General features: G+C 46.2%; 1 protein-coding gene across 3 annotated transcripts in view; it reads left to right on the forward strand.

The window, feature by feature from the left end:
* The first annotated feature begins 3,778 nt into the window (after positions 1–3,778).
* LOC110513171 (WD repeat domain phosphoinositide-interacting protein 2) overlaps positions 3,779–13,820 on the forward strand; it is a 41,249-nt gene continuing 31,207 nt past the window's right edge. Inside the window, exons 1-7 of one of the 3 annotated variants that reach the window (XM_036972272.1) lie at positions 3,779–4,028; positions 6,207–6,289; positions 8,209–8,378; positions 8,550–8,646; positions 12,359–12,456; positions 12,585–12,677; positions 13,709–13,779. In XM_036972272.1, the coding sequence (XP_036828167.1) occupies positions 3,955–4,028; positions 6,207–6,289; positions 8,209–8,378; positions 8,550–8,646; positions 12,359–12,456; positions 12,585–12,677; positions 13,709–13,779 (686 nt within the window). In that variant the 5' untranslated portion in view covers positions 3,779–3,954. Of the gene's footprint in view, positions 4,029–6,206; positions 6,290–8,208; positions 8,379–8,468; positions 8,647–10,167; positions 10,247–12,358; positions 12,457–12,584; positions 12,678–13,708; positions 13,780–13,820 lie in introns of those variants that run through there. The other 2 variants (XM_036972273.1, XM_036972274.1) reach the window with 2 other exon arrangements.

Raw genomic sequence — 13,820 nt, forward strand, 5'->3', positions numbered from 1 at the left:
CATTAACATCTGCTAACCATGTGTATGTGACCATTAACATCTGCTGACCATGCAACCATTAACATCTGCTAACCATGTGTATGTGACCAATAACATTTGCTAACCATGTGAGCATTAACATCTGCTAACCATGTGTATGTGACCATTAACATCTGCAAATCATGTGACCATTAACATCTGCTAATCGTGTGACCAACAACATCTGCTAACCATGTGTATGTGACCATTAACATCTGCTAACCATGTGACCATTAACATCTGCTACCATGTGTATGTGACCATTAACATCTGCTAACCATGTGACCATTAACATCTGCTAACCATGTGACCATTAACATCTGCAAATCATGTGACCATTAACATCTGCTAACCATGTTTTAATTTGATTTTACTATTTCCTTTTTTTATTTCTCAAATTTGTCTAACTTTTTAACTCTGCATTTTTGTGAAAGGCATACATTCACATTCCTTCACATACAGTATGTATATATATATATGTATATATATATATATATATTTATAATATACAGTGCATTCGGTAAGTATTCAGACCCCTTGACTTTTTCCACGTTGTTTTACGTTACAGCCTTATTCTAAAATTGATTAAATAAAATCCTCAGCAATCTACACTCAATAGCCCATAATTACAGAGAAAAAAGGGTTTTAGAAATTAGAGCAAATGTATTAATAAAAAATAAAAAAACAGATACCTTATTTACATCAGTATTCAGACCCTTTGTTATGAGACTCGACATTTAACTCAGTTGCTTCCTGTTTCCATTGGTCATCCTAGAGATGTTTCTACAACTTGATTGGAGTCCACTTGTGGTAAATTCCAACAGTTGACAGAGCATTTCAGAGCAAAAACCAAGCCATGAGGTCGAAGTAATTGTCCGTAGAGTTCAGAGACAGAATTGTGTTGAGGCACAGATCTGGGGAAGGGTACCAAAACATTCCTGTAGCCTTGAAGGTCCCCAAGAACACAGTGGCCTCCATCATTCTTAAATGGAAGAAGTTTGGAACCACCTAGACTCTTCCTAGAGCTGGCCGCCCGGCCAAACTGAGCAATCGGGGAAGAAGGGCCTTGGTCAGGGAGGTGACCATGAACCTGATGGTCACTCTGATAGAGCTCCAGAGTTCCTCTGTGGAGATGGTAGAACCTTCCAGAAGGATAACCATCTCTGCAGCACTCTACCAATAAGGCCTTTATGGTGGAGTGGCCAGACAGAAGCCACTCCTCAGTAAAAGGTACATGACAGCCCGCTTGGAGTTTGACAAAGGCACCTAAAGACTCAAGATTCTCTGGTCTGATGAAACCAAGATGGAACTTTTTGGCCTGAATGCCAAGCGTCATGTCTGGAAGAAACCTGGTACCATCCCTAAGGTGAAGCATGGTGGTGGCAGCATCATGCTGTGGGGATGTTTTTCAGCGGCAGGGACTGGGAGACTAGTCAGGATCGAGGGAAAGATGAACGGAGCAAAGTACAGAGAGATCCTTATTGAAAACCTGATCCAGAACCTCAGACTGGGGCGAAGGTTCACCTTCCAACAGGACAATGACCCTAAGCATACAGCCAAGACAACGCAGGTGTGGCTTCGGGACAATCTCTGAATGTCCTTGAGTGGGCCAGCCAGAGCCCGGACTTGAACCCGATCGAACACCTCTAGAGAGACCTGAAAATAGCTGTGCAGCAATGCTCCCCATCCAACCTGACAGAGCATGAGATGATCTGCAGAGAGGAATGGGAGAAACTCCCCAAATACAGGTGTGCCAAGCTTGTTGAACCATACCCAAGAAGACTAGAGGCTGTAATCGCTGCCAAAGGTGCTTCAAATCAAATCAAATCAAATGTATTTATATAGCCCTTCGTACATCAGCTGATATCTCAAAGTGCTGTACAGAAACCCAGCCTAAAACCCCAAACAGCAAGCAATGCAGGTGTAGAAGCACGGTGGCTAGGAAAAACTCCCTAGAAAGGCCAAAACCTAGGAAGAAACCTAGAGAGGAACCAGGCTATGTGGGGTGGCCAGTCCTCTTCTGGCTGTGCCGGGTGGAGATTATAACAGAACATGGCCAAGATGTTCAAATGTTCATAAATGACCAGCATGGTCGAATAATAATAAGGCAGAACAGTTGAAACTGGAGCAGCAGCACAGTCAGGTGGACTGGGGACAGCAAGGAGTCATCATGTCAGGTAACCCAGACAGGATGACCACATCAGTGAATCAACCCACTCAGGTGAAGCACCCCCTCCAGGGACGGCATGAGAGAGCCCCAGTAAAGCCAGTGACTCAGCCCCTGTAATAGGGTTAGAGGCAGCAGAGACAGCAAGGGCGGTTCGTTGCTCCAGAGCCTTTCCGTTCACCTTCCCACTCCTGGGCCAGACTACACTCAATCATATGACCCACTGAAGAGATGAGTCTTCAGTAGAGACTTGAAGGTTGAGACCGAGTTTGCGTCTCTGACATGGGTAGGCAGACCGTTCCATAAAAATGGAGCTCTATAGGAGAAAGCCCTGCCTCCAGCTGTTTGCTTAGAAATTCTAGGGACAATTAGGAGGCCTGCGTCTTGTGACCGTAGCGTACGTGTAGGTATGTACGGCAGGACCAAATCAGAGAGATAGGTAGGAGCAAGCCCATGTAATGCTTTGTAGGTTAGCAGTAAAACCTTGAAATCAGCCCTTGCTTTGACAGGAAGCCAGTGTAGAGAGGCTAGCACTGGAGTAATATGATCACATTTTTTGGTTCTAGTCAAGATTCTAGCAGCCGTATTTAGCACTAACTGAAGTTTATTTAGTGCTTTATCCGGGTAGCCGGAAAGTAGAGCATTGCAGTAGTCTAACCTAGAAGTGACAAAAGCATGGATGAATTTTTCTGCATCATTTTTGGACAGAAAGTTTCTGATTTTTGCAATGTTACGTAGATGGAAACAAAGTACTGAGTAAAAGGTCTGAATACTTATGTAAATGTGATATTTATTTTTTATTTTTTATTTATACATTTGCCAAAAAATTCTAAAAACCTGTTTTTGCTTTGTCAGTATGGGGTATTGTGTGTAGATTGATGAGGAGGAAAAAAACGATTTAATACATTTTAGAATAAGGCTGTAACGTAACAAAATGTGGAAAAAGTGTCTTACTTTTGAAAAATCTTGCTTTGTTGGTAAAGGACGTAAGCAAGCATTTCACGGTAAGGTCTACTACACCTGTTGTATTCAAGGCATGTAACAAGTACAATTTGATTTGAGTACATTACATTACATTACAGTACAGTTGTCCAGTGTCGGAAATTATGAAAATGTATGTTGTCAGACTGCGCCATCTCCTGGTGACAAGTACGGCAGAATATCAATCGTCTAGCCACAGCCACAGAACAATGAGACAGATATTTCACCGGATGTGTAAATATGAAGCATCCGGTTGGCGTTTCCACTCACTACCAAACATGGTGATGAGAGGAAGCACAGTGGCCGGCAGTGTGCTTCCTAACGGAAATCTCTGCCCACCTCCTTGCTTGTTCTGCCACCTATGATTAATGTGTTCCCATTGGAAACGACAGGCTCTGGTCTATCTTGGGTTAGTTCATAAAATCTTTGGTATAAGGTGGTCGTTGAACAGATTATTGTTTCAACTGAAACGAGATTCCGATAAATTTATAGATTTTTTGAGACGTTCCCAAAAGTGATTGTCATTTACCACACTTCTTCCATCCCCAAACACAACCGTAAACCAAACCTGTGAAATGGTGGAACGGCCCCTTTAAGAAACTGTCGCAAAACCCTGCTACCGCCCATGCGCAGAGAGAGGGGGCAACAGCGACGGAGAAAACAACAACAACAAGAGAACAGCGAGATGGCTCCATGAATACAGGCCAACTTCACTCTCACCCAGTTACTATCCACAACCTACCCGACTGCTGCTTTCTCACACGGCTGGATTAGATGGTGCCGGGCCCATGAACTTGGCTAGTCAGAGCGGGGAGACCGGCTGTAGCCAGCTCCTCTTCGCCAACTTTAACCAGGACAACACGTAAGGAAGGCCCGGGGAGAGAAGGGTCGGGGAGGAGGGCCGGGGAGAAGGGAGAGGAGGGCCGGGGAGAGATGCTAGTTAGCTGACAAGCTGTCTGATCATGTTGCCTACTTTAGCATCCATGTCGTCAGCCAGCTAAAACGCTAACCAGCCAGCTAGCTAAAGTGCCTGGATAAACAAGAAGCATACACTAGTTGTCTAACACAAAAAGGCGAGGGGATCATTCCTTAATATGATAAAGTGTATTGATACCTGAACCAATATCTGGGCAAAGGACGATGAAAAGGCGAGATCTCCTCTCTGCCCAGAAAGCTACGGTTCACCTGGGCCCTCATGTATAAACGCTACACATTCACAGAATATGGCCCTAAACATGCGTGTACCAGTTTTCACGCACAGTCGTCAAACTGAACTTGACTTGAGAATGTGCTTATCCTCCCGTAAACTTTAGACCATGCGTATGTACTAATGCTGTATCATCATCATCCGGCCGTGATTGGGAGTCCCATAGGGCTGTGCACAAATCCCCGATTTGGCCGGTGTAGGCCGTCATTGTGAATAGGAATTTGTTCTTGACTGATTTGCCTGGTTAAATCAAATAAACTGTTTAAGTGTGCTGAGCTTTTTGAGGTCGTTTCCGTTCATTATTTTTAAAAAAACCTGTTTTGATTATTTTTTTAAATGTTTATATTAAATGCATTATAAAATAATTACATTCAAATGATTAGCGCCTTTTAATGGAAATACCAAAGCCAAAAATTGTGCACATTCAATTGCCAAAACATTGAAAATATTCCACTGTCTGTCAGGTCCGCATAGGAAATTACTAATAAATGATACATTTTTGGAAAGTTCTAATGCTACTTGCCCCACTACAACAACAACAAATACTTAAACACATGTAATGTTGTCCTTGAAACCTTTAATGTAAATACTGTAGAATTCCATTATTTCCAATGGAGAACTGCTCCTACTGAGGAGTGCCAATATGGCTTAAAGCTTCTCAATGGCCAATACATAGCATCAGCAGGGTTTATATACATCCTTGGTCTGTGTGTATCTAACCTAACTTAGCAGGCGTACAAGCGCAGAGTGAATCCATTTGTTTCCAAGATGGAAAAGAACAGTTTAACTTGGTTGGATATTTGCATAAAACTTCAACTCCCAGCATCTTTTAAAATTGAACCTTTATTTAACGAGGCAAGTCAGTTAAGAACAAATTCTTATTTACAATGACGGCCTACCAGGGAACAGTGTGTTAACTGCCTTGTTCAGGGGCAGAGCGACAGATTTTTACCTTGTCAGCTCAGAGATTCGATCCAGCAACCTTTCAGTTACTGGCCCAACGCTCCAGCCACTAGCCTATTTGACTTCTCTCGTAAATTATTTAATTTCTCTCTAGAGAAATGGTGTATTGACCTCACAAAAACCACTGAAACTAATAATTGAATCAACGTTGAAGTATTGCATTGCAAGAAGGCAAAAGGAGCCGTGTAGTAGCCTTGGGGAAAATATGATGTCACTTTTATTCAGAACAAAAAAACAGGCAGCTAGGCCTAAATATAATAACAAGACGCAATCATTTGCTGTTTAGTGAGAAGAGCGGAAATCAATGTATTTAGTATTTAGTAGTTTATTTTTGATCTTGATGGTGTTTTGATACATTGATCTTGGTGGTGTTTTGATACATTGATCTTGGTGGTGTTTTGATACATTGATCTTGGTGGTGTTTTGATACATTGATCTTGATGGTGTTTGGTGATTTCTACCCATCCCTGGTGGAGTCTGTGAAAGTGGATGCCATTGCTGACCACTCTGGTCTTTCTGGGTAGTGGGATTGCAACACACACCGTGTGACCCAATGTCACTCAAACACACACTGTCATAGTCAGGCCAGTGTCACCAGCCTGTCTCTGTCTCTCTCCCCTCGGTCAGGCCAGTGTTACCAGCCTGTCTCTGCCTCTCTCCCCTCGGTCAGGCCAGTGTCACCAGCCTGTCTCTGTCTCACTCCCCTCGGTCAGGCCAGTGTCACCAGCCTGTCTCTGTCTCTCCCCTCGGTCAGGCCAGTGTCACCAGCCTGTCTCTGTCTCTCTCCCCTCGGTCAGGCCTGTGTCACCAGCCTGTCTCTCTCTCTCATCAAGTCAGGTATCTGTTCTAACGTGTGTGTCCTCTCTCCAGGTCTTTAGCTGTTGGAACCAAATCAGGCTACAAGTTCTTCTCCCTATCGTCTGTGGACAAGTTGGAGCAGATTTATGAATGTAGTGAGTATCAATATCATATGGATTTATGACGTGTTTGTATGTGTATATATATATATATATATATATATATATATATATATATATATATATATATATTAAATACTGCACTTACTAGATACCACACAGTCATAACCATCACTCTTAATGTTGTTTTACAGTAATATGGAATGGCTATATATTTACCTTGACCTTTTCCACGTTTTATTACATTACAGAATTATTCTAAAATGTATTAAATCGTTTTTCCCCTCATCAATCTACACACAATACCCTATAATGACATCACAATACCCCATAATGACATCACAATACCCCATAATGACATCACAAAACCCCATAATGACATCACAATACCCTATAATGACATCACAATACCCTATAATGACATCACAATACCCCATGATGACATCACAATACCCCATAATGACATCACAATACATAAATATTCAGACCCTTTACTCTGTACTTTGTTGAAGCACCTTTGGCAGCGATTACAGCCTCAGGTCTTCTTGGGTATCACGCTAAAAGCTTGGCACACCTGTATTTAGGGAGTTTCTCCCATTCTCCTCTGCAGATCCTCTCAAGCTCTGTCAGGTTGGATGGGGAGTTTCTCCCATTCTCCTCTGCAGATCCTCTCAAGCTCTGTCAGGTTGGATGGGGAGTTTCTCCCATTCTCCTCTGCAGATCCTCTCAAGCTCTGTCAGGTTGGATGGGGAGTTTCTCCCATTCTCCTCTGCAGATCCTCTCAAGCTCTGTCAGGTTGGATGGGGAGTTTCTCCCATTCTCCTCTGCAGATCCTCTCAAGCTCTGTCAGGTTGGATGGTTAGCGTTGCTGCTTAGCTATTTTCAGGTTTCTCCAGAGATGTTTAATCTGGTTCAAGTCCAGACTCTGGCTGGGCCACTCAAGGACATTCAGAGACTTGTCCCGAAGCTCTTCCTGCGTTGTCTTGGCTGTGTGCTTAGGGTTGTTGTCCTGTTGGAAGGTGAACCTTCGCCCCAGTCTTAACCTGCTCCAGAGCCCTCAGGGCTTTTCATCAAGGACCTCTCTGCACTTTTCTCTGTTCATCTTTCCTTCGATCCTGACTCGTCTCCCAGCCCCTGGCGCTTGGCATTCAAGCCAAAGAGTTCAATCTTGGTTTCATCTGACCAGAGAATCTTGTTTCTCATGGTTTGAGAGTCCTTTAGGTGCCTTTTGGCAAACTCCAAGCGGGCTGTCATGTGCCTTCTTACTGAGGAGTGGCTTCCGTCTGGCCACTACTATAAAGACCTGATTAGTGGAGTGCTGCAGAGGTTGTCCTTCTGGAAGGTTCTTTCATCTCCACAGAGGAACTCTGGAGCTCTGTCAGAGTGACCATCAGGTTCTTAGTCGACCTGACCAAGGCCCTTCTCCACCGATTGCTCAGTTTGGCCGGGCGGCCAGGTCTAGGAAGAGTCTTGGTGGTTCCAAACTTGTTCCATTTCAGAATGATGGAGGCCACTGTGTTCTTGGGGACCTTCAATGCTAAAGAAACTTTTATTTATTTTTTTACATTTGCAAACATTTCTAGAAAAAAAACAGTTTTCGCTTAGTTAGCAGAAATGTAAAAAAATATATGTTTTTGCTTTCTCATTATGGGGTATTGTGATGTCGTTATGGGGTGTTGTGTGTAGATTGATGAGGGGAAAATGTAATCCATTTTAGAATAAGGCTGTAACATAACAAAATGTGTAAAAAGTCAAGGGGTCTGAATACTTTCTTGAAGGCACTGTACATGTACCACAGACATGTATTCCACTCACAGTCCATACAGTCATCATCCCCACTGTTAATGTAGGATCACTATAATATGGAATAGCTCTCTAGAATATTAGAGCAACAGGGTTATACTGTTTGGTACTAATGTGTGTGTGTGTGTGTGTGTGTGTGCACGCACGCTCAGCGGACACAGAGGATGTGTGTATTGTAGAGCGTCTGTTCAGCAGTAGTCTGGTGGCGATCGTCAGTCTGAAGGCTCCTAGGAAGCTGAAGGTCTGTCACTTCAAGAAGGGAACGGAGATCTGTAACTATAGTTACAGTAACACTATACTGGCTGTCAAGCTCAACAGACAGGTAGGAACACACACACCACACACACACACACACACACACACACACACACACACAGTGATATGTGATGATGAGCAGGAGTGTGTGTTTCAGAGGCTGATAGTATGTCTGGACAGGTGTGTTAAACTCCTAGCTACAACACTACAACACTGAAGACTCCTGTGTGTGTTTCAGAGGCTCATAGTATGTCTGGAGGAATCTCTGTACATCCACAACATCAGAGACATGAAGGTCCTGCACACCATCAGAGAGACACCTCCCAACCCCTCAGGTAAAACCCTTAACCTAGAACTACATCTAGAGACATGAAGGTCCTGCACACCATCAGAGAGACACCTCCCAACCCCTCAGGTAAAACCCTTAACCTAGAACTACATCTAGAGACATGAACGTCCTGCACACCATCAGAGAGACACCTCCCAACCCCTCAGGTAAAACCCTTAACCTAGGACTACATCTAGAGACATGAAGGTCCTGCACACCATCAGAGAGACACCTCCCAACCCCTCAGGTAAAACCCTTAACCTAGAACTACATCTAGAGACATGAAGGTCCTGCACACCATCAGAGAGACACCTCCCAACCCCTCAGGTAAAACCCTTAACCCAGAACTACATCTAGAGACATGAAGGTCCTGCACACCATCAGAGAGACACCTCCCAACCCCTCAGGTAAAACCCTTAACCCAGAACTACATCTAGAGACATGAAGGTCCTGCACACCATCAGAGAGACACCTCCCAACCCCTCAGGTAAAACCCTTAACCCAGAACTACATCTAGAGACATGAAGGTCCTGCACACCATCAGAGAGACACCTTCCAACCCCTCAGGTAAAATCCTTAACCCAGGACTACATCTAGAGACATGAAGGTCCTGCACACCATCAGAGAGACACCTCCCAACCCCTCAGGTAAAATCCTTAACCTAGAACTACATCTAGAGACATGAAGGTCCTGCACACCATCAGAGAGACACCTTCCAACCCCTCAGGTAAAATCCTTAACCCAGGACTACATCTAGAGACATGAAGGTCCTGCACACCATCAGAGAGACACCTCCCAACCCCTCAGGTAAAACCCTTAACCCAGGACTACATCTAGAGACATGAAGGTCCTGCACACCATCAGAGAGACACCTCCCAACCCCTCAGGTAAAATCCTTAACCTAGGACTACATCTAGAGACATGAAGGTCCTGCACACCATCAGAGAGACACCTCCCAACCCCTCAGGTAAAACCCTTAACCCAGAACTACATCTAGAGACATGAAGGTCCTGCACACCATCAGAGAGACACCTCCCAACCCCTCAGGTAAAACCCTTAACCCAGAACTACATCTAGAGACATGAAGGTCCTGCACACCATCAGAGAGACACCTCCCAACCCCTCAGGTAAAACCCTTAACCCAGAACTACATCTAGAGACATGAAGGTCCTGCACACCATCAGAGAGACACCTTCCAACCCCTCAGGTAAAATCCTTAACCCAGGACTACATCTAGAGACATGAAGGTCCTGCACACCATCAGAGAGACACCTCCCAACCCCTCAGGTAAAATCCTTAACCTAGAACTACATCTAGAGACATGAAGGTCCTGCACACCATCAGAGAGACACCTTCCAACCCCTCAGGTAAAATCCTTAACCCAGGACTACATCTAGAGACATGAAGGTCCTGCACACCATCAGAGAGACACCTCCCAACCCCTCAGGTAAAACCCTTAACCCAGGACTACATCTAGAGACATGAAGGTCCTGCACACCATCAGAGAGACACCTCCCAACCCCTCAGGTAAAATCCTTAACCTAGGACTACATCTAGAGACATGAAGGTCCTGCACACCATCAGAGAGACACCTCCCAACCCCTCAGGTAAAACCCTTAACCTAGGACTAAATCCCAACCCATATATATACTAATGTATGTGGAAAACCTTTCAAATTAGTGGTTTCGGCTATTTCAGCCACACCCGTTTCAGACAGGTGTTTAAAAGCACACCGCCATGGAATCTCCATAGACAAACATTGGCAATAGAATGGCCTTACTGAGGAGATCAGTGACTTTCAACACGCTCACAGAATGGGAAATGGTTTGTCGAGATCGGCGTGGAAGAACTTGACTGGCCTGCACGGAGCCCTGACCCCAACCCATTGAACTCCTTTGGGATGAATTAGAACACCGACTACGAGCCTAATCGCCCAACATCAGTGCCCGACCTCAGTAGTGCTCTGGTGGCTGAATGGAAGCAAGTCCCCTCAGCAATGTTCCAACATCTAGTGGAACCTGAACCTGTTTAATCCAACCGTATTGTATTTAGTAGTTTTGTGTTCTCTCCTCCTGTAATATCCGTGTGTTCTCTCCCCAGGGTTGTGTGTTTTCTCCTCCTGTAATATCCGTGTGTTCTCTCCTCCTGTAATATCCGTGTGTTCTCTCCCCATGGTTGTGCGTTCTCTCCCCAGGGTTGTGCGTTCTCTCCCCAGGGTTGTGTGTTTTCTCCCCAGGGTTGTGTGTTTTCTCCCCAGGGTTGTGCGTTCTCTCCCCAGGGTTGTGCGTTCTCTCCCCAGGGTTGTGCGTTCTCTCCCCAGGGTTGTGCGTTCTCTCCCCAGGGTTGTGTGTTTTCTCCCCAGGGTTGTGTGTTCTCTCCTCCTGTAATATCCGTGTGTTCTCTCCCCAGGGTTGTGTGTTCTCTCCCCAGGGTTGTGTGTTCTCTCCCCAGGGTTGTGCATTCTCTCCCAAGGGTTGTGTGTTCTGTCCCCAGGGTTGTGTGTTCTCTCCCCAAGGTTGTGCGTTCTCTCCCCAGGGTTGTGCATTCTTTCCCCAGGGTTGTGTGTTCTCTCCTCCTGTAATATCCGTGTGTTTTCTCCCCAGGGTTGTGTGTTCTCTCCCCAGGGTTGTGTGTTTTCTCCTACTGTAATATCCGTGTGTTCTCTCCCCAGGGTTGTGTGTTTTCTCCTGTAATATCCGTGTGTTCTCTCCCCAGGGTTGTGTGTTCTCTCCCCAGGGTTGTGTGTTCTCTCCCCAGGGTTGTGTGTTTTCTCCTACTGTAATATCCGTGTGTTCTCTCCCCAGGGTTGTGTGTTTTCTCCTACTGTAATATCTGTGTGTTCTCTCCCCAGGGTTGTGTGTTCTCTCCCCAGGGTTGTGTGTTCTCTCCCCAGGGTTGTGTGTTCTCTCCCCAGGGTTGTGAATTCTATCCCAAGGGTTGTGTGTTCTGTCCCCAGGGTTGTGTGTTCTCTCCCCAGGGTTGTGCGTTCTCTCCCCAGGGTTGTGCTTTCTCTCCCCAGGGTTGTGCGTTCTCTCCCCAGGGTTGTGTGTTCTCTCCTCCTGTAATATCCGTGTGCTCTCTCCCCAGGGTTGTGTGTTCTCTCCCCAGGGTTGTGTGTTTTCTCCTACTGTAATATCCGTGTGTTCTCTCCCCAGGGTTGTGTGTTCTCTCCCCAGGGTTGTGTGTTCTCTCCCCAGGGTTGTGTGTTCTCTCCCCAGGGTTGTGTGTTCTCTCCCCAGGGTTGTGTGTTTTCTCCCCAGGGTTGTGTGTTTTCTCCCCAGGGTTGTGTGTTTTCTCCCCAGGGTTGTGTGTTCTCTCCCCAGGGTTGTGTGTTTTCTCCTACTGTAATATCCGTGTGTTCTCTCCCCAGGGTTGTGTGTTCTCTCCTACTGTAATATCCGTGTGTTCTCTCCCCAGGGTTGTGTGTTCTCTCCCCAGGGTTGTGTGTTCTCTCCTCCTGTAATATCCGTGTGTTCTCTCCCCAGGGTTGTGTGTTCTCTCCCCAGGGTTGTGTGTTCTCTCCCCAGGGTTGTGTGTTCTCTCCCCAGGGTTGTGTGTTCTCTCCCCAGGGTTGTGTGTTCTCCCCCCAGGGTTGTGTGTTCTCTCCCCAGGGTTGTGTGTTCTCTCCCCAGGGTTGTGTGTTCTCCCCAGGGTTGTGTGTTCTCTCCCCAGGGTTGTGTGTTTTCTCCTACTGTAATATCCGTGTGTTCTCTCCCCAGGGTTGTGTGCTCTCTCCATCAGTAATGATAACTGTTACCTGGCCTACCCCGGCAGTGCTACAATAGGAGAGGTCCAGGTGTTCGACACGGTCAACCTGGTACGACACACACACACATACACACACACACACACACACACACACACACACACACACACACATTGAAGATGGCTAGCTCTACTACAACTGTGCTGTTTCAGTCTCTGTGTGTTTTACTGTGTCTCCAGAGGGCAGCCAACATGATCCCAGCCCATGACAGTCCATTAGCAGCTGTGGTGTTTGATGCTAGCGGAACCAAACTGGCCACAGCCTCGGAGAAGGTGAGACACTTTAAACTGTTACACTGAACTACTGAGGTGGTGTCAGCCGGTCCCTCTTCCCTGACCCTTAACCCTGGCCCTTAACCCTGACCCTTAACCCTGGCCCTTAACCCTGACCCGTAACCCTGGCCCGGCGGCAGGGTAGCATAGTGGTTAGAGCGGTGGACTAGTAACCGGAAGGTTGCAAGTTCAAACCCCCGAGCTGACAAGGTACAAATCTGTCGTTCTGCCCCTGAGCAGGCAGTTAACGCACTGTTCCTAGGCCGTCATTGAAAATAAGAATGTGTTCTTAACTGACTTGCCTAGTTAAATAAAGGTAAAATTAAAATGAAAAAAACCCTGACCTGTAACCCTGGCCCTTAACCTTGACCCTTAACCCCAACCCTTAACCCCGACCCTTAACCCTGACCCTTACCATATAGATACTATTCTCTATCCATCTCTATGGCCCTTAACCCCGACCCTTAACCCCGACCCTTAACCCTGACCCTTACCATATAGATACTATTCTCTATCCATCTCTATGGCCCTTAACCCTGACCCTTAACCCTGACCCTTAACCCTGACCCTTGCCATACAGATACTATTTTCTATCCATCTCTATGGCCCTGACCCTTAACCCTGGCCTTGACCCTTATCCCTGGCCTTGGCCCTTAACCCTGGCCCTTAACCCTTGCCTTGACCCTTAACCCTGGCCTTGGCCCTTAACCCTGGCCCTTAACCCTGGCCCTTAACCCTGACCCTTAACCTTAACCCTGGCCTTGGCCCTTAACCCTGGCCCTTAACCCTGGCCTTGACCCTTAACCCTGGTCCTTAACCCTGGCCCTTAACCCTGGCCCTTAACCCTGACCCTTAACCCTGACCCTTAACCCTGACCCTTAACCCTGACCCTTAACCCTGACCCATCCATGGTAGCAGATCTGATGGGTATTAACAGTGTAGTGGTGGACCGGCTGGAAGTGTGTGTTTTGGAACCTCGCTGTATCAGGGATCAGCTATCCTGTGTGTAATGTATCGGTGGTTTCTGATAGGGTACGGTGATTCGTGTGTTCTCCATCCCTGAGGGACAGAAACTGTTTGAGTTCCGTCGAGGAGTCAAAAGGTAGGACTTCTTCTTCTCCCTCCTTCTTCATCTTCTCCCTC

The sequence above is a fragment of the Oncorhynchus mykiss genome, unplaced genomic scaffold (genome assembly GCF_013265735.2).
Source record: "Oncorhynchus mykiss isolate Arlee unplaced genomic scaffold, USDA_OmykA_1.1 un_scaffold_130, whole genome shotgun sequence".
NCBI lineage: Eukaryota > Metazoa > Chordata > Actinopteri > Salmoniformes > Salmonidae > Oncorhynchus > Oncorhynchus mykiss.